This window comes from Lithobates pipiens, unplaced genomic scaffold, assembly GCF_037356315.1.
Source record: "Lithobates pipiens isolate NorthernLeopardFrog02 unplaced genomic scaffold, aLitPip1_a1.2 Scaffold_23, whole genome shotgun sequence".
Taxonomy (NCBI): domain Eukaryota; kingdom Metazoa; phylum Chordata; class Amphibia; order Anura; family Ranidae; genus Lithobates; species Lithobates pipiens.
The window spans coordinates 104,623,588-104,648,811 of NW_027507785.1; the positions used below are offsets into that span (position 1 = coordinate 104,623,588).

At 41.4% G+C, this 25,224-nt stretch overlaps 1 protein-coding gene across 3 annotated transcripts in view; it reads left to right on the forward strand.

Annotated features, from left to right (window-relative positions):
• The window catches only part of TAMM41 (TAM41 mitochondrial translocator assembly and maintenance homolog), a 50,419-nt gene extending 32,610 nt beyond the window's left edge, over positions 1 to 17,809 (forward strand). For 2 of the 3 annotated variants that reach the window (XM_077452126.1, XM_077452123.1), the window contains exons 6-8: positions 1,167 to 1,332; positions 4,773 to 4,835; positions 16,984 to 17,809. In XM_077452126.1, the coding sequence (XP_077308252.1) occupies positions 1,167 to 1,332; positions 4,773 to 4,835; positions 16,984 to 17,060 (306 nt within the window). In that variant the 3' untranslated portion in view covers positions 17,061 to 17,809. Of the gene's footprint in view, positions 1 to 1,166; positions 1,333 to 4,772; positions 4,836 to 8,165; positions 8,323 to 16,983 lie in introns of those variants that run through there. The other variant, XM_077452124.1, reaches the window with a different exon arrangement.
• The last annotated feature ends 7,415 nt before the right edge of the window (positions 17,810 to 25,224 follow it).

A 25,224-nucleotide genomic window follows, 5' to 3' on the forward strand; every position in this document is an offset into this window, starting at 1 on the left:
GTGCTGCAGAGATGGTTGTTCTTCTGGAAGGTTCTCTTCTCTCCACAGAGAAACACTGGAGCTCTGTCAGAGTGACCATTGGATTCTAGGTCGCCTCCCAGACTAAGGCCCTTCTGCTCCCAATCGCTCAGTTTGGCCGGGCTGCCCGCTCTAGGAATAGTCCTGATGGTTCCAAACTCCTTCCATTTACAGAAGATGGAAGCCACTGTGCTCATTGGGACTTTCAATGCTGCAGAAATGTTTCTGTACCCTTCCCCAGATCTGTGCCTCCATACAATCCTGTCTCAGAGGTCTACAGACAATTGCTTGGATTGCTTGGCTTGGTTTGGTTTGGGCTCTGACATGAACTGTTAACTGTAGGACCTTATATAGACAGGTGTGTTCTTTCCAAAACATGTCCAATCAACCAAATTTACCACAGGTGGACTCCAATTAAGTTTTAGAAACATCCCTCGGATGATCAGTGAAAACGCGATGAACCTGAGTTCAATTTTGAGTGCCATGGCAAAGGCTGTGAATACTAATGCAGGCTATACATGGTCGAATTTCGAACAAATTTTCTTTTCAAAATCAAAGTTTGTTTTTTTGTGATCCGATGATGCCATCATTGATTTTTGAAATTCGGCCGACCAAGCCTTCAATTTCACCTCATGTTGCTACAGAAAAGAATGTGGCCGGGAATCTTATTTTATTTTTATTTTTCTCCATAAATTTTTTCTTTTTTATTAAGTTTCTCACACGATTCTCCCATCATTGATTAGAAAATCGCTTGCTTTTCAAAAAATCTCTATCCTCTATCCTTTTTTTATTTTTTTTTCCCCCCCCCAAATAAGCCTCTTTCATGTTGTTGTTATGGGGTATTGTTTGAAGATTTTTAAGGAAAGTAATTAATTTTAATCCATTTTGGGAAAAGGCTGTAACATAACAAAATGTGGAAAAAGTGTAGTGCAGTGAATGCTTTGCAGATGCTCTGTAATTATCACTGGAATGTTGCAGAAGTTGGCTGCAGTATCTGGCCAGATTCTGGTATAGTCATATCAGAGTAATTGATTGGGCAGTTGGCCAGTGCTAATATGGGGCACAGGTGTTTGATTTGTGTGATTATACTCGTCTGTATTTTCATACCTGAATAATTTTTTTTTTTTTTTTTTTTTTTTTTATCCTAGGTAGATAAAAGCCCAGAGGGCCAGTTTCTCCAACTAATGAATCTGCCAAAGACTTTACAACAACAAATAACAGCTTTTGTGGATCAGCCGGGTAGGAATCGAGACGTAGAAGAGGTATTGTTACAAGTCGCTCTGGACCCCGACTGTGGCATTGTGGTGCAGCAAGGTAAAACCTTTAAAATGAGAGCAGAATACCATTCTCTGTTAATAGCTATTTCAAATTTGCAGCATTCAGCTATGTAAAAAAAAAACTAGACGCATTGTCCCCTATACAGATCTTAAAGAGGAACTAAAGTTCCACTGTAAAAAAAATAAACCGCAAACAGGCAAGCTTTTATTGCAGAAGAGACGTACACTATCTTTACTGCAATTATAAAATGACTGCTGTCTTCTTCTGCGCTGTAAACTGAGCTGCTCAGCTTACAGCGGTGGGCCGGTCTTTGAGTGCCAGGATGACAGCCTACTGATGCGTGCGGGGGAGTGACATTTCCTGCTGGCCAATGGAGGGGCCCAAAGACCGTAACCAAGAGGAGGATGCCAGCGTCTGAGCCCGAACAGGAGAGTATTATGCTTTTAAACACCGAGGGTGTTTTGCAGGCGCTATAGCGTCAAAAATAGCGCCTGCAATCCGCCCTCAAACAGCTGCTCCATTGTTTCCAGTGTGAAAGCCCAAGGGCTTTCACACTGGAGCGGAACGCTGGCAGGGCGTCAGGAAAAGTCCTGCCAGCAGCTTCTTTGGAGCGGTGTGTTTACCGCTCTTCCACCGCTGCTCCCCATTGAAATCAATGGGGCAGCGCAGCAATACTGCCGCCAAAACGCCATTATTGCGGGCGATTTTAACCCTTTCCCAGCCGCTTGCGGGGGTTAAAAGCGCCCCACTTGCAGCCGAAATGCGCCGCAAATCCAACGGTAAAACGCAGCTAAAAATATATATGTGGGTGGCTCGGTGTGAAAGGGCTCTTACAGTTCCACTTTAATATTGACTCACATGAAATTCAGCAGTATTATGTAGAGCATAACTGTGTCTTGTACATAAGCCATAGACAAGGAGCTGTAAAAAAATAAAATAAAAATACAAAAAAAGAAAATTCTCTATCTGCACAATTGAGATGGATAGGGGAATTCTCTTCCTGGGCATTGAATTTTGACAGCAGTGACTCTCCACTGTCAGAATACATTGATCAGCAGCTGCGAATCAAAAAAGAATCTCCAACAAGCTCATTCGACCAAAGTTGATCGTGAGTGGCCACACATAGATCAAAATTTGTCCAGTCCCTGCTGAACTAGTTTGAAGTGATCTTAAACTTTCAGGTTTTTTTTAAGCACTTCTATCAACTGATTTATTCACTTACTGGGCATGCAGTTTCTTTTTAGCTTTTTTTTTTTTTTTTTTTTCCCTTACCTACAGTGCAATCCAGTGCAATGACTGGTATGCCAGGTTTGCTGTTTCAGGGTTGTTCCTTTCTCTTGCAGTATCTTGTGGAGCCAACTTTGCATGCAGGGACTAGAGCAGTGCCTCCTTACACTGTGTGCATCAATAGAAACACACAACCTCATATCTTAAAATGGCAAAGCACTCCCTTGCTCCTCCCTCCTCCAGACTGATTGGAGATTGCACTGTTCACGCTTTCCTGTGGAGACGGGAAGCCGTACTAAGAGAGCAGGAGACAGCAGCATTGAAAGTTTTATAAACTGCAAGTGCTAAGGTAAAAATTGTAACCTCTTCATGCAGACTGAATGCACATATGCAGCCTCTTGGCATGTGGGCCTTCAGATCGAGTGGCCACATATGTGACCCTGTGTAAACCACTTACCCTGCTGAGAGCACACTTCCAAAACTGTAGCGAGTGGTTACCGGAAAACACCTGATGCATGCTAGCGAACGGGAGCTTTCTGATCATGTGACCGCTATGACAGAGGTCACTTGACCCGAATGCATGCCTCCCGGTGTTTAGAACCCTTAAAGGGCTGGCGGGAAGGGGTTAATAGTTTACTAGGGATTATTTACTGTGCCCAATGTGTTAAACTAAACGATGCTGCGGGTTTAATACCACTTTATTACTGTAACAAAGGATGCCAATAGACATGAGACAGTATTCACCAGACTTGTGAAAGATGTTTTGTGCAAAAGATAATTGCATAAATTGCAATAATGTCATCTACTGGAAAGCAAATTCATTCAGCAATATTGAAATTTATGCTTTAAGTATGGAAATGCTCATGCAAATGATTTATTATCAGCTACAAAAGATCTTTGATGCAAAGAACAAGACTTTAGTATCACTTTAAAGGGGTTGTAAACCCTCAAGGTTTTTCATCTTAATGCATTCTATGCATTAAGATGAAAAACCTCCTGTGATACAGCAGCCCCCAGTGCCCCCTTTTTACTTGCCTAAACCTGGTCTTTCCGCGACTGGCATGAGCCCAGCAGCTCCATCCAGTGTCTCGGGTCCTGATTGGCTAGATTGATAGCAGCGCAGCCATTGGCTTCCAATGCTGTCGATCAAATCCAATGACCTGGGGGGCGGTGTCAATGGACACAGCAAAGGGACACAGGAGCACGCCCACACGAGTGCCCTGAGGGAGAGCGTCTCTCCAACGGGGCACTCAAGAAGAGGAGGAGCCAGGAGCGCCGCTGAGGAGCCCCAAAAGAGGAGGATCGGGACAACTGTGCAAAACCAACTGCACAGAGGAGGCAATTATGACATGTTTGTTTTTGTTTGTTTTAAATATTTGTTAGACCTCTTTTGAGTGTGCTCCTCTGCTGATGACGAGTTCTGAAATGTTATTTTATTTGAATTGCCTCATCCTGGAGCATTAATCTGTCGGAGCTCAGATATAGCAGATTAGAGAAGGCCTCAGGGCTTGACTGATCCTTCTGGTCACTTATATGTAACGATGAGCTCCTCCAGAAACTTTCTGCCAGGTGTCCTAACTCGTTTAACTTGTAATCATCCTTGATGACAAGCATCAAAACACGGGCCTTCTGACAGATGAGAACAAACATTTCAGTGGCTGAATAGAGCAGCTGCACCACATATTTAGCAATGTTTAGTTGTTTAGACAATGTGCCTGTTGCTATCTACATAGAATCTATTCTTCTACTTGGTATATGGATATATTTTATTTATTTATTTTTTCACATTTTGTCATACTAAAGCACAGTACATGCTCCATTTTCATCTGGTAGAGTGAAAACAAAAAAATTCAGCAAGTCCCCCTACTGCTATTGCAAAATTTCAAAGATGTGAAAATATGTTTACAAGTCCTATCGTCTAAGGCTGGGTACACACCATATTATTTTTTCAACTCAGTGGGCTGAACGAAAAAAATCTGAGGATTCCAGAGGTATAAGGGGTTTGTGGATGGCATAGTCCCTGAGCAGTTGCTTAAAATTTACAATAAATGTTAGGCGTGGACCTAAATAATCTTTAGATAAGGAAATGCGGTCATTTTTAATTATTTTCCTTCCATTTGTCAAATGGTTTTCAGCTATGGAGCAATTGTAAATAAAGTGTGAATGGAAATGAGTTGCCCCTTAGTTTCGCGCACAGTTTACAGTACATGCCTGTGATGGGTAACATCTGTTTTCTGCTTCTTTTACAGCTATTTTTGGCATAGTGAAATCGTTCAGTTTGACTCAGAGCGCCAAAGGGATATTTACTGCTGGTAAGAGCTCAGTAACTAATCTGCCTGGCTACTGTGTACCACCACTTGCTGTAAACGGGATCACTGATGATCTTTCCTGTCTTGTTTTTCCATTATACAGTATTTCATAAAACCGCCACCGTTTTTATACTGCATTTGACTAAAGTGAAGGATTAGAAACCCCTCCAGGTTTCCATTGCTTTTTTTTTTTTTTGTCCCCGCAAGTGATATTTACCCTGTGTTTATCCCGTTGACCATTTTCATCAAGACTTAAAAGTAAGGCCTCTTTCACACGGGGTGGATAAGTGATGATCTGCCCAGTGGACCTCTGCTTGCTCAGTGGGGATCGCTCCGTCGATCCCCGCTGAGCAGGAAGATGACAGGTCCGTCTCTGTACACTGTGTAGGGATGGACCTGTCAGAGCGCCGCTCTCCCGTATGGGAGATCGGATGACAATGGATCGTGGAGTCCGTCGTCGCCCAATCCGATGACGGATGGAAAAGTAGGTTTTTCCTCCATCACACTTTTTCGGATCGGAGCGGGTCGGATGTCGGCGGACATGTCACTGCTGACATCCGATGCTCCATAGACCTCTATGGAGCATCCGTTCAGGTCCACCTGAAAAACTGACAGGCAGACCTGAACGCATCGGTAGTGTGAAAGAACCCTAAGCCCTTGTACACACGGTCGGAGACTCCGACGGTATGTGTCTTCATCGGACTGTCGGTAAAATTTTCCGACAACATGATCTGATCGGATCTTGTCCGATCATGTGTACAGAATTACGATCGGACAAAGTGCCACGCATGCTCAGATCAAATTCCTACACCAAAGCTATTGGCTACTAGCCTGAACGTAGTCCCGTCGTAACGAAATAACGTCATCACGTTCTGAATGATCGGATTTTCCGACAACTTTGTCCGACCGTGTGTATGCAACAGTTTCGAACAAAATCCGTCAGACAAAATCCGACGGATTTGGTTGTCGGAATGTCCGACCGTGTGTACAAGGGCTTAGAGAAAATTAGGCCCTGTCCACATATAAGCTTTTGGAATCGTGGCATAATGCACGCTTGGGTGCCATTAATGGCACCCCAAACGCAGCGGCATTTTGCCGTGACAAAACACGTGTGTGTGAAATCGCACCTGGCTCAGGGCCAAAATTTTATCCCTGAGCTTCTTTGGCGTTTACAAACGCACATAGGGCAGCCTATTCAAGTGAATGGGCTGCTCTATGCGTGACATGCGTTTTCACCTGTGAACCACGCTTTTTAGATTGCTATCAGGAACTCGCATTTTTACTAAACAATACAGGGTCTATGAGGGGTTTTCCTTTCACTTCCCCCTGGTCTGTGTTTTAATTATTTCCCAAATATTCCAAGAAAAAGGTGACTAGGCAAGGAGGAAGTCTGCCATAATTTGCATGCATACTTACACTTTGAAATTTTAGGGGATTCTCTGCACATTCAGTTGAACTTTAACGTATAGCCTTCAATTGCACCAGTGTGACTTGTTACGAGATTTTGAACTGTCAAGTCGCATGACAAGCCGCACTCCATTTTGCGGCAAATAGAGGGTCTAAACGATTTCTGCACTATTTCACTGCAGCTTGCGTTGACCACTGTTAAATTGAAATTACATATCGTCAAGCTGCATGTAAAATCGCACTTATAGTTTTCTTTGAAGTAGTGCAACTTCAAAGCTGCACTAGTGAACCAGGGCTAAAAGCAACTTTTTTTTTTTGTTTTTGTTTTGGATGGAGCAGAGAGGGATTACAACACCTATTCGGTTTGTATTACTGTTTGTGCCCCCATTTGTGAGGTTTTTTTGTCCTTTTTTTTGCCACTCCGGAACCTAATCACATGGGTGTTCACAATGCATTTTGCGAGCTGTTGTTTAGAGGTGTCCTTAACCATGTCCGGTTCGCCTACCACACATATACTGTAGCAGGACGGCTTAGCTGCGCAAACCGACGTACCTGTACGTCGGTCCATGCATGAGATACAGTGCACCCACGTACACTGTCTGCCGGCCCCCCGCAATCTCGGTACAGAGAGGCACAACGGGGATCTGATTATGTAAACAAGGCGGATCCCCATTCTGACAAGGGACAACACTGAGATCTGCTGTTCCTAGTGATCAGGAAAAGTGATCTCTGTGTTGTCCCAGTAAGCCACCCAGGAAACGGTAAACCCCTTGATCGCCCCTGTTAACCCCTTTCCCTGCCAGTGTCATTTATACATTGATCAGTGCATTTTTTGTAGCACTGATCAATGTAAGAATGAATGAAAAAAATTCCAATCGCATAGCCTGGATCCACCGCTTAAACTGTCAAATAGTATATGTTCACATAAATAAATTGTCTCATCCAATCACCACATAGGCATTGCATATATGGTGCAGTCCATGTGACCAAGCCACGCATAAACAAAAGAAAGCCTACCAAGAAGGTCACTGCAGTGGCAGACCACGGTTACTAGTAAGGATGGCTATCTTTGACGTATCTAGTCTGTATCAACCAGCTAACCATCATGCCTCAGTGAGTATCCTGCCAATTATAGTTTGCAATTAACAGAATTATTGTGACGGTTCACTCTCAAAAGGATTGCTCTAACCAATTCTCAATCTGCAAGCCAGCACCCACCAATATACAGGTGTACTTCATACACACTCCCCCCCCCAGGTTCTAAGGAACATTGGGCTGATATGTCACTTTTCAAGGTCCAACAAGCCCAGTTATTTCATTTCTTAGACATTAGACCCTTTGGAAGTGTGATTGAATGGATGGGTGCGTGCGCAGCTGCGATTTCCATATCATGACAACGCTGTTTTTTTGTTTTGTTTTTTTAATATTGTTTTAGAAGGTTATTCACTGAATTTTGTTCTGTGATTTTGATGGTGTGTTTTTCTACTATTAAATATTTTTATTCAACCGTGGTGTGCCACTGAAGTGACCACCTTGGTAGGCTTTCTCCTTTCAATGTAATAATGTCACTGGTCCCCAAAAAGCGTCACCTTGGGGTCAGATTTGTCTGCCACAATGTCGCAGTCTAGCTAAAAATCGCAGATAGCCGTCCTTACCAGTAAAAACAATTTTTTTTTTTTTTTTTTTTTTTAAAGTCCATAAATCTATCCCATAGTTTGTAGACGCTATAACTTTTGCGCAACCCAATCTCTATATGCTTGTTGCGATATTTTTAAAAAATGTAGAAGAATACATATTGACCTAAACCGATGAATACATTTTTTTTTTTTTTTTATTATATATTAATTTATATATATTTTTTGGATATGTACTGCAGCAGAAAGTAAAAAAATTATAATTTTTTTTATTTATTTTTTTTTTTTCTAGCACAAAAATAAAAACCACAGAGGTGCCCAAATACCTCCAAAAGAAAGCTCTATTTCTGGGAAAAAGAGGACATCAGTTTTGTTTGGGTACAACGTTGCACGATCGTACAATTGACAGTTAAATTGATGCAGTGCCGTATCGCAAAAAATGGCCTGATCATTAGAGGGTAAATCCTTCCGGGGGGGCTGAAGTGGTTAAATTAACATTGACGCATGCAGCAGATCGCATGAACGCTGTGCAAATTCAATGCAGTGTGGGAAACGCACAGGATTCACTGCATTTCCTGCATCGCAAATATATAAGCAGAGGCTCAATGCAGAGTAAAAAATGTAGTCGCTGTGAAATTCAATTCTCCAGCATCTACCAACAACTGAAATTTCACTTTTAGGTGGACTTGCCCTTTAGAGGCTGCTGTGCCAAAAGAAATAATAAATGGTACATTTTATTTCCTGCAGAAACATGTGCATTTTTTTTTTTTTTTTTTTTTTTTTTTTTTTTTTTTTTTTATAGGTGAACCTAGCTATTTAGCAACCCTTATATTTTAGAAGGAGATCAGATTTCCATGCAGTCTTCCGTCCCTTTAGGCACATTGATAATCTCATGGCTCATGACCTCACCCCAGGCAATACTTTGACACATGGTATATATCTTCTTTTTTTAAAAAGATTTATGGTAATATTCAGTGTTGGTATCACCTCTAAAAATGCTAAGTTATGTTTTTCAAAGGGTTTTTTTTTTCTGTAATATTGTAGTACTTCTGCTGATCCTTTTGAGAATCGTTCCGCCCAGTGATCATGTTTCAGTATTGTCCTCTGTGACCATTTTACTATTCTTCCTGCTTAGTCCAAACGGAACACAATGTATTTGATTTCACTAGCATCATCTGTTCTTTATTTAACAGAAAAGCTGCAGTTCATTTTATTTTCACCAAACATTTATTTAATCTCCTTTTGTTAGGACATTTATAGAAAGTTTTTGCATTCTATTTCAGATTGTGAAATTTGTCCCTTTATCTCATTAAGGTGACACTGAACTCTGGTTAAAAAAAAAAAATATTTTAAAGGATGATTGTTTTCTTCTTTTTTTATTTTTTATAAAAAAATATATATATATATATATATATATATATATATATATATATATATATATATATATATATATATATATATAGTATGTATGTCTCCCCATTTTCAGGGGCTCAAATTAATATAATCATAACATATATAACTTTTATATATTTTGAGAATCCTTTACTGGCAATGACTGACAATGAATGTCTGGAACCCATGGACATTACCAAAGACTGGGTTTCCTCCTTTCTGATGCTTTGCCAGGCTCTAAGTGCAGCTGTCTTCAGTTCTTTGTGGGTCTTTCTGCCTTTTAGTTTTTTTGCCTTCAGCAAGTGAAATTCATGCTCAATTGAGTTGAGATCAGGTGATTGACTCGGCAATTGCAGAATATTCCACTTTTCCTTCAAAAGCTCTTGGGTTGCTTTTGCAGTGTATTTTGGATCATTGTCCATCTGCACTGTGAAGCGCCGTCCAATCAACTTTGTTGCATTTTCCGAATCTGGGCTAACAGTATATCTCTAAACGCTGCAGAAATTTATCTGGCTGGTTCTGTCTTCTGTCACATCACCAATGACCCATTGCCACTGGAAGCCATGCATCTTGGTTTCATCCGTCCAAAGACTACTTTTCCAGAACTGGTCTGGCTTTTTAAGATGTGTTTTTTTTTTTTTTTTTTTTTTTTTTTTTTTGGCAAAGTCTAATGTGGCTTTTCTATTCTTCAGGCTTATGAATGGTTTGGTTTGCACTTGTGGTGAACCCTCTGTATTTGCTCTTGTGAAGTCTTCTCTTGATTGTAAACTTTGACAATTGATACACCCACATCTTGGAGGGTGTCCTTCATTTGTCTGGATGTTGTGAATGGGTTTTATAGAGAGGATCCTGCGATTATCTACCACTGGTGTCACGTTGATGTCCAGGCCTTTTTATGTTGCTGAGTTCACCAGTGCGTTCTTCTTTCCGCCGAATGTACCAAACTGTTGATTTGGCCACTCCTGATGTTGCTGAGATGATGTACAGTGCCTTACAAAAGTATTCACCCCCCCCCCCCCTTGGCTTTTTACCTATTTTGTTACATTACAGCCTTTTAGTTCAACGATTGTTTGTTTTAATCTGAATTATATGTGATGGATGAGAACACAATAGTCTAAGTTGGTGAAGTAAAATTAGCAAAATATATACATATAAAACTGATAATTGGCATGTGCGTATGTTTTTTACCCCCTTTATGAAGCCCATAAAAAGTTCTGGTGCAACCAATTGCCTTCAGAAGTCACATAATTAGTGAAATGATGTCCACCTGTGTGCAATCTAAGTGTCACATGATGTCATTACATATACACACCTTTTGAAAGGCCCCAGAGGTTGCAACACCTAAGCAAGAGGCACCACTAACCAAACACTGCCATAAAGACCAAGAAACTCTCCAAACAAGTAAGGGACAATGTTGTTGAGAAGTACATGCCAGGGTTAGGTTATATATATATATATATATATATATATATATATATATATATATATATATATACCGTAATTAATATAATATAATTAATATACCGTAATATAATTAATATAATATAATTAATATACCGTAATATAATTAATATAATATAATTAATATACCGTAATATAATTAATATAATTAATATAATATAAATATATATATATATATATATATATATATATATATATATATATATATATATATATATAATATAAAAAAAAATCCACATCTGTGATGATCCCTAGGAGCATCATCAAATCTATCATAACCAAATTGAAAGAACATGGCACAAAAGCAAACCTGGCAAGAGACAGCTGCAGACCAAAACTCACGGACCGTGCAAGGAGGCATTATTCAGAGAGGCAGCACTGAGACAAAAGGTAACCCTGGAGGAGCTGCAGAGTTCCACAGCAGAGACTGGAGTATCTGTACATAGGATGACAATAAGCCGTACGCTCCATAGAGTTGGACTTTATGGCAGAGTGGCCAGAAGAAAGCCATTACTTTCTGCAAAAAAACAAAATGGCAAGTTTGGAGTTTGTGAAAAAGGCATGTGGGAGACTCCCAAAATGTATGGAGGAAGGAGCTCTGGTCTGATGAGACTAAAATTTTACTTTTTAGCCATCAAAGAAAACGCTATGTCTGGCGCAAACCCAACACATCACATTACCCAAAGATCGCCATCCACGGTGAAACATGGTGGTGGCAGCATCATGCTGTGGGGATGTTTTTGAGCAGTCAGGACTGGGAAACTGGTCAGAGCTGAGGGAAATACAGGGATATTCTTGAGCAAAACCTGTATCGCTCTGTGTGCGATTCGAGGTTAGGACGGAGGTTCACCTTCCAGCAGGGCAATGACCCCAAACACACTGCTAAAGCAACACTTGAGTGGTTTAAGGAGAACCATGTAAATGTGTAGGAATGGCCTAGTCAAAGCCCAGACCTCAATCCAATAGAAAATCTGTGGTCAGACTTAAAGATTACTGTTCACAAGCGCAAACCATCAAACTTGTTGGAGCAGTTTTGCAAGGAGGAATGGGCAAAAATCCCAGTGGTAAGATGTGGCAAGCTCATAGACGTATCCAAAAAGACTTGGAGCTGTGATATCTGCAAATGGTGGCTCTACAAAGTATTGACTTTAGGGGGGGGAATAGTTATGCACATTGACTTTTTCTGTTATTTTGTCCTGTTTGTTTGCTTCACAATAAAAAAAAAACATCTTCAAAGTTGTGGGCATGCTTTGTAAATGAACCACTTCAACCCCGAAGGATTGTACCCCCTTCCTGGCCAGAGCACTTTTTGCGATTTGGCACTGCATCGATTTAACTGACCATTGCGTGGTCGCGCGACCATGTACCCAAACAAACTTGACATCCCTTTTTTTTTTCCCCCCACAAATAGAGCTTTATTTTGGTGGTATTTGATCGCCTCTGCGTTTTATTTTTTGCGCTATAAACAAAAATACGACAATTTTTTTCAGTTTAGGCCGATATGTATTCTTCTACATATTTTTGGTAAAAAAAATTGCAATAAGCACATTGATTGGTTTGCGCGAAATTTATAACTTCTACAAAATAGGGGATAGTTTTATGGCATTTTCTATTTTTACTTTTTTTTTCTATTGGTAATGGCGGCAATCTGCAAAAAATGTTTTTGTGTTTTGGTTTTTTTTATCGGGATTGCGAAATTATATCGGACATTTTTGACACTATTTTGGGACCATTGTCATTTATAGCAGCGATCGGTGCTATAAAAAAATGCATTGATTACTGTGTATATGACAATGGCAATGAAGTACTTAACCACTAGGGGACAGTGAAGGGGTTAAGTGTGTCCTAGGGAGTGACTCTAACTTTGAGGGGGCTGGGCTACAACTCACATGACAGTGATCATTGCTCTCGATGGCAAAGAGATGTGATCTCTGTCCTGTCAGTAGGCAGAACGGGAAATGCTTTGTTTACAAAAGCATCTCCCCGTTCTTCCTCTCCGTGACACGATCACGGACACGCTTCTTAAAAGGGACTTGCCTGTACGCCCTTTTGCCTACCACCACCATTCTGCCGACCTAAATCGGCGTGCACTGTTCGACAAGCAGTTAAATGATGCAAATCCTCAAACAATCCATGTTAATTCCAGGTTGAGGCAACAAAACAGGAAAAATGCCAAGGGGGTCAATACTTTTGCAAGGCACTGTAGGTTCACAGCAATATATTCCAAATGCAAATACCACACTTGATCAACTCTATACCTTTTTCACCTGCTTAATTGAAGAAATAATGAAGAAGTAGCCCACACCTGGCCATGAAACCGCTTTTGATTCAATTGTCCAATTACTTTTGGTCTCTTGGGGAAAAAAAAGGGGGGGGGGGGCTGTAATTCCTAAACCCTTCCTCCGATTTGGATGTACATACCCTCAAATTAAACCTGAGTGCACGTTCATCCCATATCAATTATATAACTATAGCTTGAATATTAGGGCAGCACAGTGGTGTAGTGGTTAGCACTCTCACCTAGCAGTAAGAAGGGTCGCTGGTTCGAATCCCAACCACGACACTACCTGCCTGGAGTTTGCATGTTCTCCCTGTGCCTGCGTGGGTTTCCTCCGGGTACTCCAGTTTCCTCCCACAATCCAAAGACATGCAGGTAGGTTAATTGGCTTCAGTCAAAAAAATTGGCCATAGTATATGAATGGGGACCTTCAATTGTGGGCTCCTTAAGGGTAGGGACTGATGTGAGTGTGCAATGTACAGGGATAGGGACAATTGTAGACACTCAGGTTGAACTTGATGGACTGGTGTCTTTATTCAACCTAACAAACTATGAAACTATGAATATGTTTTGCTAAATACCTGAAGAAAACTAAAACACTGCCTGTGTCCAAATATATATGGACCTAACTATAGCCGCGCTGCCACATGGATTTCAATGGGCAGGAGTGGTGTATACTCAGCTCCTTCACTGCTCCTGCCCCTCGGGGCTTTCACACTGGAGACACATCAGCGGCCCTTTCAGGGGGCTTTGCAGGTGCTATTTTTAGCGCTGTAGCGCCTGCAAAGGGCCCCAGTGTGAAAGGGGTCTTGCCATACTGTTACCATTCTGGCCTTCCTTAACCATTTCATTGCACTACTGCTGCGGCAGTGCAGTGTGAGGATGAAAACAAACCTTTGGCCGATGTCCCTGCCATATATTTGTTTTTTCTGTGCTGCATCATCTTCAGTGGATTTTAGAAGTGGTCAGGTAACTATACATACTAAAACAGAAAACTCCAAACCCTCTAGCGCTCTGACAAGGGTGCTTCAGGTGATATTTTGTCAAGTAATGTTTTACTCGATGTAGCCTTCCTCAGATTGGGTAATTTTCTTCAATACACTAGGAAAAAACATGCCCAAGGGGGTGCAACCTCGCGCATTACCACCATAACCATTTATTGAATCTCTTCAACCATTACGTACTTGCGGACTTGATTAAAAACCGGCATATCGAACAACAATTTGCCTGAAATGCATGCAGGTTCCCCTGTACAGCGAAAATAAGACTGGTAGCAGGAATGGAGTGGATTTTAAAGTGCTGATATCCTAACATATTTCAGGTACTTGGGGCTGGAGGTAGAAGGAATTTATGCAGGTTTACGGTACAAACGGCAAGTGCGGTAGTGGTAAATTAGCTGAAGATAACACGGGAAGAGATCCTGGTCCTGGAGTCCCAGTTTTACTGTTTGTATAGCATAGTGGTGGATTGAGAACCACTGGGTTGACTGAAGTGCTCACTTATGTGAGATGCCATTTTTTCTTTTATTTTGGTTTATAGTGAACTTGAGTGTTTTGGGAGCATGGTATCCTAACTTTTTTGCTTTGCTCTCTCTAGTCATTGTTTGTGATGCAATGTCAATCTTTTAAGATTTTCTAATCCCATATTCACTGTTTTGCTTTAAAGCCCAACTTGGTCTCAGAAATAGACATGCATACAAATGAACATTATTCCAGCAACCTCAATTTCCATACTATTGCCCCCCCCCCCTTTCCTTGTACAGTCCAATAGGCTCCAGAATAAGACCTAGTGCACTTTGTAATCAGCACTCAATAACAGACCAAGTCTGAGGACATTTGTGCTGAGGATGTGGCTGTGCTGGCATAGAGCACTGGAGGGTAGAAAAATATATTTTAAGGCATCTCTAACCAAAAAGTGGTCACAGATCATAACATACAGGGGGACAGGGCTATAGTGATAAAAATGTAAGACATTCTTTTGGAATGTAAGGCTCTTGTTTACGGAACATCTTGCACCAGTGAATGAAATTCCAGCTTTTTGGTGTGCACAGTGGCAGGATCCAGCCCTGCTATCTGCAGTCTGTCAAAGTCTATGGAAGGCTGCTATATGATGCAGGTGGACAAGGCTGAACACTGTACCAATTGGTACTTTGTGTTTTGGACCCTATGCGTTCAGAGACTAATGCGCAGAATGCAGGTATTTTGCTTTCCAGACATTTGTCTCTGAATATAGGGTCTTAACACAAGTGCCACTCAGCACAGCATTCAGCTTCAGCATATTTCAGCTTACCACAGATGACACGCTGTAGACATGATTGCTGGATGGTGCAGCTGTTCTGCTGGGGTGTACTAAAGCACCAGGATTGCACGCACAGGGGCTAGATGTCCCATGTGCAAGGAGCCTTAAGGGAAGGTGTGCAGACAAAAAATTCTCACCCTGCCGGCTGACCTAAATTAACACACCCCCCCCCCCCCATCTGCATTACTACATGAGTAGGACTGTCAGATCATGAAAGGATTACATTTCTATGAGTGCTGGGTGCCCATTTAGCGCTCAGACTTTACCCTACGCAGCTGGTCGCGCCACTCTGTTGGACACTGTCTATGGCGAGCATTAATTTCCTAATGTTGATTGAGAGAGTTTAGTTCCATTTTAAGATTTAATAGAGGGTTATTAAATTCTCATGAACTCTTGTTCAGATCATATACTTCCTCCTGTGTCTATTGGTTCTGATACTCTTTGCCATTAATGGATCAGTATAAAGATCATTAAAGAGGATCTTAAGTCTCCCCCCCCCCCCCCCCCCCAAAAAAATAAAAATAAAATAAGTCAGCACAAATACTTTGACATTTTAAAAAAGATACTGACCTGTCCAGGGTTCTGGCACCATCCTCACCCAGGCCAGTTCTTTGCCGGTCTTCGGGTCCCCAGCGCCACCATGTCTCGCATGGGAAGCAGGCTGTGTCTCCTTACAGCTTCACAGCCGGTGTTCTGACAATATGTTGAACCTGTCAGAATATCGAACCACATCACTTCCTGTGACGTGGAATCAGCTGTTTTAGAAAATTACACACACTGCGCATGCGCACCGTGTCATCTGCGCATGCACAGTACGTTATCGCTGACGTCAGGACACTGCATGTCAAATTCGTCAGCCGAAAGTTTTGCTACACCCCGCACTCGACCGTACTAAGCCTACAGTCAGAAGGTGGCAGCGGACATATAAACCCACCCAAGTCTTGCATTTCAGATGTATTTTTAACAATAAACTCTGCTTATATAGTGCAAAACAGTATTTACAAGTCTGTGACACTGTTTTGCTGTTGAAATTTAAAAGCAGCGGCAATCCTGCAGATCTGACAGAACACTGCTTTTAAATTTCAACAGCAAAACAGTGTCACGACTTGTAAATACTGTTTTGCACTATATAAGCGGAGTTCACTGTTAAAAATACATCATGCAAGACTTGGGTGGGTGTAAAAATATGTCCCTTGCTGCCTTCTGACTGCAGACCTAGTACGGTCGAGTGCGTGGTGTAGCAAGATGGCTGTCGGTCAATGAATTTGACATGCAGTGTCCTGATGTCAGCGGTGCGAGTGGTTTTCTAAAACGGCTGATTCCACGTCACAGGAAGAGATATATTCTGCCAGGTTTGACATTTTGTCACAACACTCTTTTCACTGACCATGCCTAAGACTCACTCCACTTTGTGAATGATCCTGCAGCCTCCTGGGACCTGTGATGTGTCCCAGAAGGCTGCTGGAAAAAGGGGGGGGGGGATCCATGTAGAAAAGGGAGCAGCTCACTAGGTACCAGCTCACCCCCCCAAAAATAAGTTTGAACGATTTTCTGCTTTAAGATTATAGTAAAAATGAATATTCTATTACTATTATAACAAATGTTTTATAGTGCAATTTAACTTGTGTTGTTTTTTCCTCATACTTCTTCCCTTTTTTTTTTTTTTTTTTTTTTTTTTCAGGAGTCAAAAAAACCATTTCATACAGTGCAAAGAAACTTTACAAAATGATGAAGAGTCTGCGACGACAATCCTCATGATCATTTTTACTAGTTTTTGTCTATTTATGTCTGATTTTCATTTACTAATGTAAGGCAAAACATTTTATTTTTTTAAGATTTGGATAGAGTGTAGATGGATTAAAACCCCTGTTTGGTTTTTTGACATGAAGGTGAATATAACATGTTTTAATTTAAAAAAAATATATTTTAGTAACACTTTTTAATTTGTAGGGATTTACTCTCACTTCCTGTTTTGGCTATGGGACTTAAAGTGAAGGGAAATCTCCCCAATGGGACAGAGATGGTAAAAAAAAAACTATCCAAAAATATAAATAGTTTTGCCTGTAGTTCTACTTTAAATAAAATGTAATCATGATGAAGTTGAATGCTACTTCCAGTGCTCAAGTAAACCAATTTACAGATTTTTTTTTTTATTGTGTGTTTTGTATAATGGTAAATATATATGTAAATAATGTATAATAAATGTATTCTGATATTGACATTGCTTGCATGTAAAAGCACTTCTGTATACCAGATTGTAGCACAAAGTTCCTTGATGAGCTCTTCCTGTAAACAAAATGTCATCCACTTTTGGTCAGATGGGTGCCTTAAGAGCTCATAGTTTTATCTGAGATTGGCAGAGTTTGCTTTGGCAGTGAACCAGGTTTAATGTAACCTGGGACTTCATCGTTCATGTCTTTTTCACTGTATTTATCCATTTTTGTTCTGTTCATCCGTTTGTGACTGTCATTATTGGTATGTTATAATGAATAATGTGCTTTTTAAAACACTGTGTCTGTCTTTTTCTGCATTTTTGGTTGCCGGGTATATTTTATGAAGATAGAAGACCATTGTATCATTTGGTCAGATTAGGAAACCATTGTATGACCACTTGCCTACCCATGCATACACCTCTGGGCCAAACAATCACAGGAAAGATTTACCTTGAGGGCCAGTTTACACCATAAAAAAAGCACCCCAGTTGTGTTTCTGGTATACGTTTTTGCTTACAGCTCACAACACACTCCAGTCCGGGAAACATTTGTTATGCGTTTTGCTCCAATACAGTTCTGCTTAGAAAAAATGCAGAATATTCTACTTAGTTTTTTTGCACTGGAACTGAATGCACTGGTGGTGTGAACTATTGGAATACATGGAAAATGCTTTGTATGCATTTTTGATGCAGGGGGAAAAAAAAACACACGGGACTGCATCTGGTGTGAACTAGTGGTAAATGTGCCAACCTTGTGTATTCAAAGTGCAGCTGCCCCTTTAAGTGTTGAGACACACTAGAAATGTGAATAGTGTAAAGATGGGCACTACTCCTCTTATCAATCAATATTCTATATTTAAAATATGTAACTCATATATGCACAATAATAGTGTTTTAGATCTTCCAGCAAATTTTGAAGTGCATAATCTTCTAATTCAACTCTAGTCCATATTATCCCAAACACTGTGTCTTTTTAAATACTTTTGTGCAATGAAATCTTATGAAAGTGCTCCACCATGTGCAGAAGAAATGCGTATTGACCAAAAATACAGGATATGGTCCCCCTGGACCTCGCTCACTTTTCAAATAGGTGTGGATAAAAAAAGTGGAATGAAATCTGGTAAGCTTTTAGCCAGAGCGCTCCGCAAACAAAGAGCTACCAACTCAATCCACCAGTTAAAAGACAAAAAGGGGAACACGATCTCTTCCAATCACCAAATTGCTGAACAATTTGTTCACTTCTATAAGAACCTATACAACCTGAATGATACTCACCATTTACCAATGAACACACAACGGACACGACTAATTAGAGAATTTTTACAACAATATGGCCCTGCTCCTATAACTCCCGAAACAGCCAATGATCTTGAGGCCTCAATATCCTCACTTGAACTGGATACAGCCCTCAAACACCTAAAACCAGGCAAAAGCCCTGGCCCAGATGGGTTAACATCTGGGTACTATAAATCGTTTATTGACATCCTAAAACCACGTTTCCTAGCGGCATTTAATTCTTTTTCCACGGAAAACCCTCCACCACGAGATCTACTGACAGCGCACATCACTGTAATTCCCAAACCAAACAAAGACGAATCGCTAGTTTTTCGAACTATAGACCCATTTCCCTACTGAATGTAGACCTTAAAATTTATGCCAAAATTCTAGCTAATCGTCTCTTGCCTCTCTTGACGGGACTGGTCTCACTGGACCAGGTGGGCTTTGTCCCGGGGAGGGAGGCAAGAGACAACACAATTAAAGCAATTAATATACATAATTGGCTGTCCTCCTCCAAAACTCAAGGATTCCTCCTCTCCTTTGATGCAGAGAAGGCATTTGACAGAGTGGCCTGGGATTATATGCAAGAAACCTTACAGATTATAGGTCTACCTAACAAATTCATTTCCCATGTTATGGCACTATACACCTCGCCGAAAGCCCATGTTAGGGTGAATGGCCACCTGTCGGGTGCCTTCTCCGTATCCAACGGGACTCGTCAGGGTTGCCCGCTCTCGCCCATTCTATTTGTTCTCACGTTAGAGCCCTTACTCAATCGTATCAAGGCAAATATTGATATAAGAGGTGTGTCAATGGCAGGTACAGTCCAAAAGATAGCAGCCTTTGCTGATGACATCCTCTTGTTCCTTACAGAACCACATATTACGATACCCAACCTCCTCAAAGATCTAGACTCATTTAAATACATCTCAAATTTGCAAATAAATTTTAATAAATCAGAAGCGCTTAATGTATCCCTTAGCAAAACAGCGGTAGAGCATTGTCAAAGAAATTTCCCATTTAAATGGAACAGCTCAGCTATTACGTACTTAGGCATTAAGCTACCTTCCAACATTAAGAACCTATACTCACACAACTACCTTCCTTTACTCCAGACCATTCAAAATGATCTTAAAAAATCGTCCACGAGCATCTTTTCATGGTTTGGCAGAGCCTCAATCGTCAAGATGAATATCTTACCCAGAATGCTTTACTTATTACAAACGATCCCCATTAAGCTCCCCGTGGCCTTTTTTAATTCATACAAATCGATTTGCACACAATTCCTATGGAACGGAAAAAGGCCCAGACTAAGCCACGATAGACTAGCAATACCTAAAGCAAAAGGTGGTATAGGCTTCCCAGATATAAGGAAATATTATTGGGCTTGCCATCTATCCAGAATTGTGGATTGGAAAGTACATATCGCTACGAAAGCTTGGGTACATCTGGAGAACACACTTGCACCTATTCCGACGAGACATCTACCCTGGTTGGATCAGAAACACATCCCCATGATCTGTAAACAGCACCCGTTAGTAGCACCTACCTTACATGTGTTTCGATCAGTATGCCAAACACAACATATCTCGTCTCACCGCAGCCCACTAACACCTATCAGACATAATCCAGACTTCCCAATTGGTCAATCTGAGTCATTTCTCCGTTCCATATGGCCACACCCAGAGATACTAGCCCGACACTTTTTCACCAATGGAAATCTTTTAACGCGCTCAAACATACCGTGCACAGACCCCAGACGACCTATCCCTCAATGGGTATACTTCCAAATTAGACATTTCTTAGTCTCCCACCAGCATCAACCAGACTTTGCTAGATCACTCACTCCCTTTGAATCTCTCTGCGACACGATGGAACCGCAAAGACACCTCATATCTAAAATTTACACTCTCTTCTTCGCGGAATGTAATCCCAGATCTCTTAAATCCTCCGGCAGTTGGGAATCAGATCTGGACTTGCATTGGTCAGAAGAGGAGTGGGAAGCCATATTCTCCCATATCCACAAGGGATCTGTCAATGTATCAGTCCAAGAAAATGGTTTCAAAATAGCTGCAAAATGGTATAAAACTCCGTCTCAGTTACATAAATTTTTCCCCCAAGTACCCTCTACATGCTGGAGATGTTCTCAGGAAGAGGGAACTCTCCTCCACATTTGGTGGTCATGTCCCCGTATCCAACCCTTCTGGACAGAGGTTCACCGTCTCATTTGTAAGATCACCACCCTCCCCATTGATTTTTCGCCAGCACAACTACTTCTTCACCATACCTCGATTTCGAGATCGAAATACCAAAGATCACTGGCGCAACACCTCATTAATGCAGCGAGAATGTGCATCCCGGTTCTATGGAAATCCAGTACCCCACCCTCCATCTCAGATTGGTTCCATCGCACCTCCAAGGTAGCTGAGATGGAAGAACTTATACACCAAACGAAAGATTCTCCACTAGGCTTCTGGAAAATTTGGGCTTGTTGGCATCATTTCCGAAACTCATCGGAATACGCATCATTACTCTCCTAAGTCCTGGCATTTATATATTACCTTGTACCATTTTCTTAGGGCCTGTACCTAAAACATACGCCCCTGGCTAGTAACATGTTTATTAGTGTACTTTCATTGGAAAAATACTCAAGAATGTGAACATCTACTATCCTTGATATTGGGTTAATCTACTATTTTTCACCTTTGTGTTTATATACCTGTAGAGTCGTTTAATGCTCTAAAGTTAGTCAAGTTATTTCAAAGTATTGTACCATTCTGGGGGATTTTTAAACCTCATAGGATTGTCACGATTGAATGACTTGTTGTGTACCTGATGTACTATATTTCTGTTCATCATTCTGTAAACTACTCATACCTTTTTCAATAAACCTTTTTTGGAAAAAAAAAAAGTGGAATGAATCCACCATCAGCAGGAGCTCCAGCCCTGATATTCTCTCATAGCCAAAATTGGGGCTGGAGTTCCTGGTGATGGTGGATTCATTCTATGTATTTATCCATTTTAAAAGTAAGTGAGGTCCTAAGGGACAATATATGGATGGTAAGTGTGCATTTCTTCTGCACATGGTGGAGCAGTTTGATAAGATTTCATTGCACAAGAGTATTTAACCACTTCCCACCCGGCCAATGCACATATACGGCCGGGTGGGAGCCGTCTACTCCTGATAGGACGTTCAGGAACGTCCATCAGGAGGAGTGGGATCGCGCGCGTGCCCGCGCAGCGGCGCAATCCCGATGCGCCCGTGTCACCGGGACACGGCGCATCTCAGATCGGCAGGAGGGCTCTGTGATTGGCCCTCCTGATCACATGACGGCCGTGTCCAATCACGGCCGTCATGTGATGTAAACAAACAGCCGGTTGCTAGGCAATCGGCTCCTCCTCTCCTCACACAGAAGTCATCGCTGAGGAGAGGAGAGCAGATTGCTGCAGCCGGCTGATGATCAGTGAGTATGAGCTGTTTTTTACAGCTTTTTACTCACTGATCTTCAGTCTAGTGTAAACACACAACACACCACACAGTGTAAACACAGTCCCCACATATGTCCCCATAACACACATGTCCCCAAAACATACATGTCCCCAAAAAATAAAAACACATGTCCCTAATAATAAAAACATGTCCCCCACATATGTCCCACTAAAATCACTTGTCCCAATGATTATGTGCACACATATGTACGTGATCACCTGCACACATATGTACATGATCATTTGCGTACATATGTCCGTGATCACACAAACCAATTATTATACACTTAACGGAATTTTTTTTACCAAAAACATGTAGCAGAATACATTTTGGCTTAAATTTATGACAAAATTTGATTTTGTTGGATTTCTTTTAAAATAGAAAAAAGAAAATATTGTTTTTTTTCCAAATTTCCGCTTTTTTGCGCTTATATCGCAAAAAATAAAAAACGGAGTCGTGAATAAATACCACCAAAATAAAGCTCTATTTGTGCGAACAAAATGATAAAAATTTCATTTGGGTACAGTGTAGCATGACCGCGCAATTGTCACTGAAAGCGCTAGAGCGATGAAAGCTGAAAATTGGGCTGGGAAGGAAGGGGGCGAAAGTGCCCTGTATTGTAGTGGTTAAAGATGCAGTGTTTTGGATAATATGGATATAATTAGAAGATTATGCACTTCTATGTTTGCTGGAAGATCTAAACACTGTTATTATTGTGAATATGATTTATATATTTTGAATATAAAATATTGATAAGATTGGAGGAAATGAGTAGCTCCTATCTTTACACTATGCACAGTCACAGGAAAAAGGTTTGATCTGCCAGGATGGGTTTCTCAGGCAGTCATCCAGTTTAAAGGGGTTGTAAAGGTTCACATTTTTTAATAAAAATAAGAAACCTGTTCTATTTACCTGCTCTGTGCAAGGGTTTTGCACAGAGAAGCCCCGCTCCACCTTTTCTGGGGTGTTTTGTTGGCGCTCCAGGCTCCTCCTTTTCATTGGGGTCCCCCCGCTGAGAGCTGCTTTCCATTTGGGCACCTGTGCATGTCTGAGTCAGCGGCACTGAGCCCCACCCCTGCTTCTGTGTCACTGGATTTGCTTAACCACATCAATCTTTTAACAAACAAGATTGGTCTTTATTTAGAAAATATGGTGCAGTACAAGCCATGTGACGAAAGTAAGGAAGTACAAAAAAGTTCATGTAACAAAATATGTCAAAATGCACTCAAACATATCCAAAGACAGGCACTTCGGTGCCAGAGAGGAATGTTAAAAAAGGATGAACCTATGCAATATAAATAGCCTCCCAGAAAAGAAGGGGCAAATGGGAAGTCATTTGGGGTGGGGTGGAAATGACTGCTTGAAGAAAAGAGGGGGGGGAGGCAATGACATAACTGACTGTTCCTGTCCCTTGTCTGGCTATGCGATGTTAAGACGAACATAATATCAAGTTGGTTCAATCCATGGCTGCCAAATTAGGTCAAACGTCCGCAGGCATCCCATATTAATGTATGTCAACTTATACGATCCATTTAACTAAAATCTCTTTTACATTTTTTTTTTTTTTTTTTTTTTAGCATAATAGAATAAAAATGATATCTGTGGTTTGGTGTATCGAGGCCGTTGATCGTTGTCCTGAATGCCTAGTAATACTAATTCAGCCGACATAGGGATGGACAGTTGCAAGAGGGTGTTAACATATTCTAGTATCTTATGCCAGTATTGTACCACTTTAGGATGGTCCAAAACATATGGAAAAGGATGCCATCTGAAGGTTGGCACTGTGGACAGTTCAAAGAGCGCTGTAGATAAATCTTATGCAGTCTCTGAAGCGTGTAATAAATCCTATGTAAAAATGTGGTCTGCAATATTTTGTCCCTAGAGGAGATAATTAGTCTAGAGCAGTGATGGCAGACCTTGGCACCCCAGATGTTTTGGAACTACATTTCCCATGATGCTTTGGCACTCTGCAGTGTAGTGGAGCATCATGGGAAATGTAGTTCCAAAACATCTGGGGTGCCAAGGTTCGCCATCACTGGTCTAGAGCAATGATGGTGAACCTTGGCACTCCAGATGTTTTGGAACTACATTTCCCATGATGTTCATGCACTCTGCAGTATAGTTGAGCATCATGGGAAATATAGTTCCAAAACATCTGCGGTGTCAACGGTCGCCATCACTGGTCAAAACATTCCTCCCATGTCTCCTTGTCCAGGGTCAGGATATCTGTCTGCCATTTCACCCACAGCGCTTCTATTTTCGGTGAGTCCACCCTAAGCAACAGCAAGGATGGCGAAGAAAGGGGTTAGTCTAAGGTTTCCTGTGCTAGTAGCTCCTCTATAGGATCTGCCTTAAGAATAGGAAGAGTGGGAAACTGTGCCCTTGCTGCATGGTGCAATTGAAGGTACCGGAACCCCATCCATCTAGGGAGTCTGAATTTAAGTGTAAGGTCATGCAGAGTACCTGCAGCCATTACATCTTTAAGCAATTTAATCCCAAAACCGGCACAAAGTTGCAGATCCGATATCATCCTAAAATGAGGCAGAAAAGGATTCCCCCACAAGGGGGTTGTAGGGAGACCACTTACTGGGATGTAAGAACCTTTGTCTAGCCACCTCCCACACATGCCACGTCACTTTAGTAGGGTCTGGCAGAGTAGGGTATGCTCTGAGTCCCCTATACACCATATTTTTTGACAGACCCCAATATGGCTGCCTCCAGGCAGACAGCCACATTAGACCTAGTTTGTTGGAACCACCACCTAACCGTAACCAGCACAGCTGCCCAGTAATATACCAGTAGGTTAGGTAGCGCCAGACCACCACAGCTCACCGGGAGCTGAAGAGTTGATCTAGCTAACCGAGGAGGAGATCCCTGCCACAGAATAGAGCCAATACAGCCATCCAGATCCTTAAAGGAGGAGGGTAGCCACTCCGTAAAGT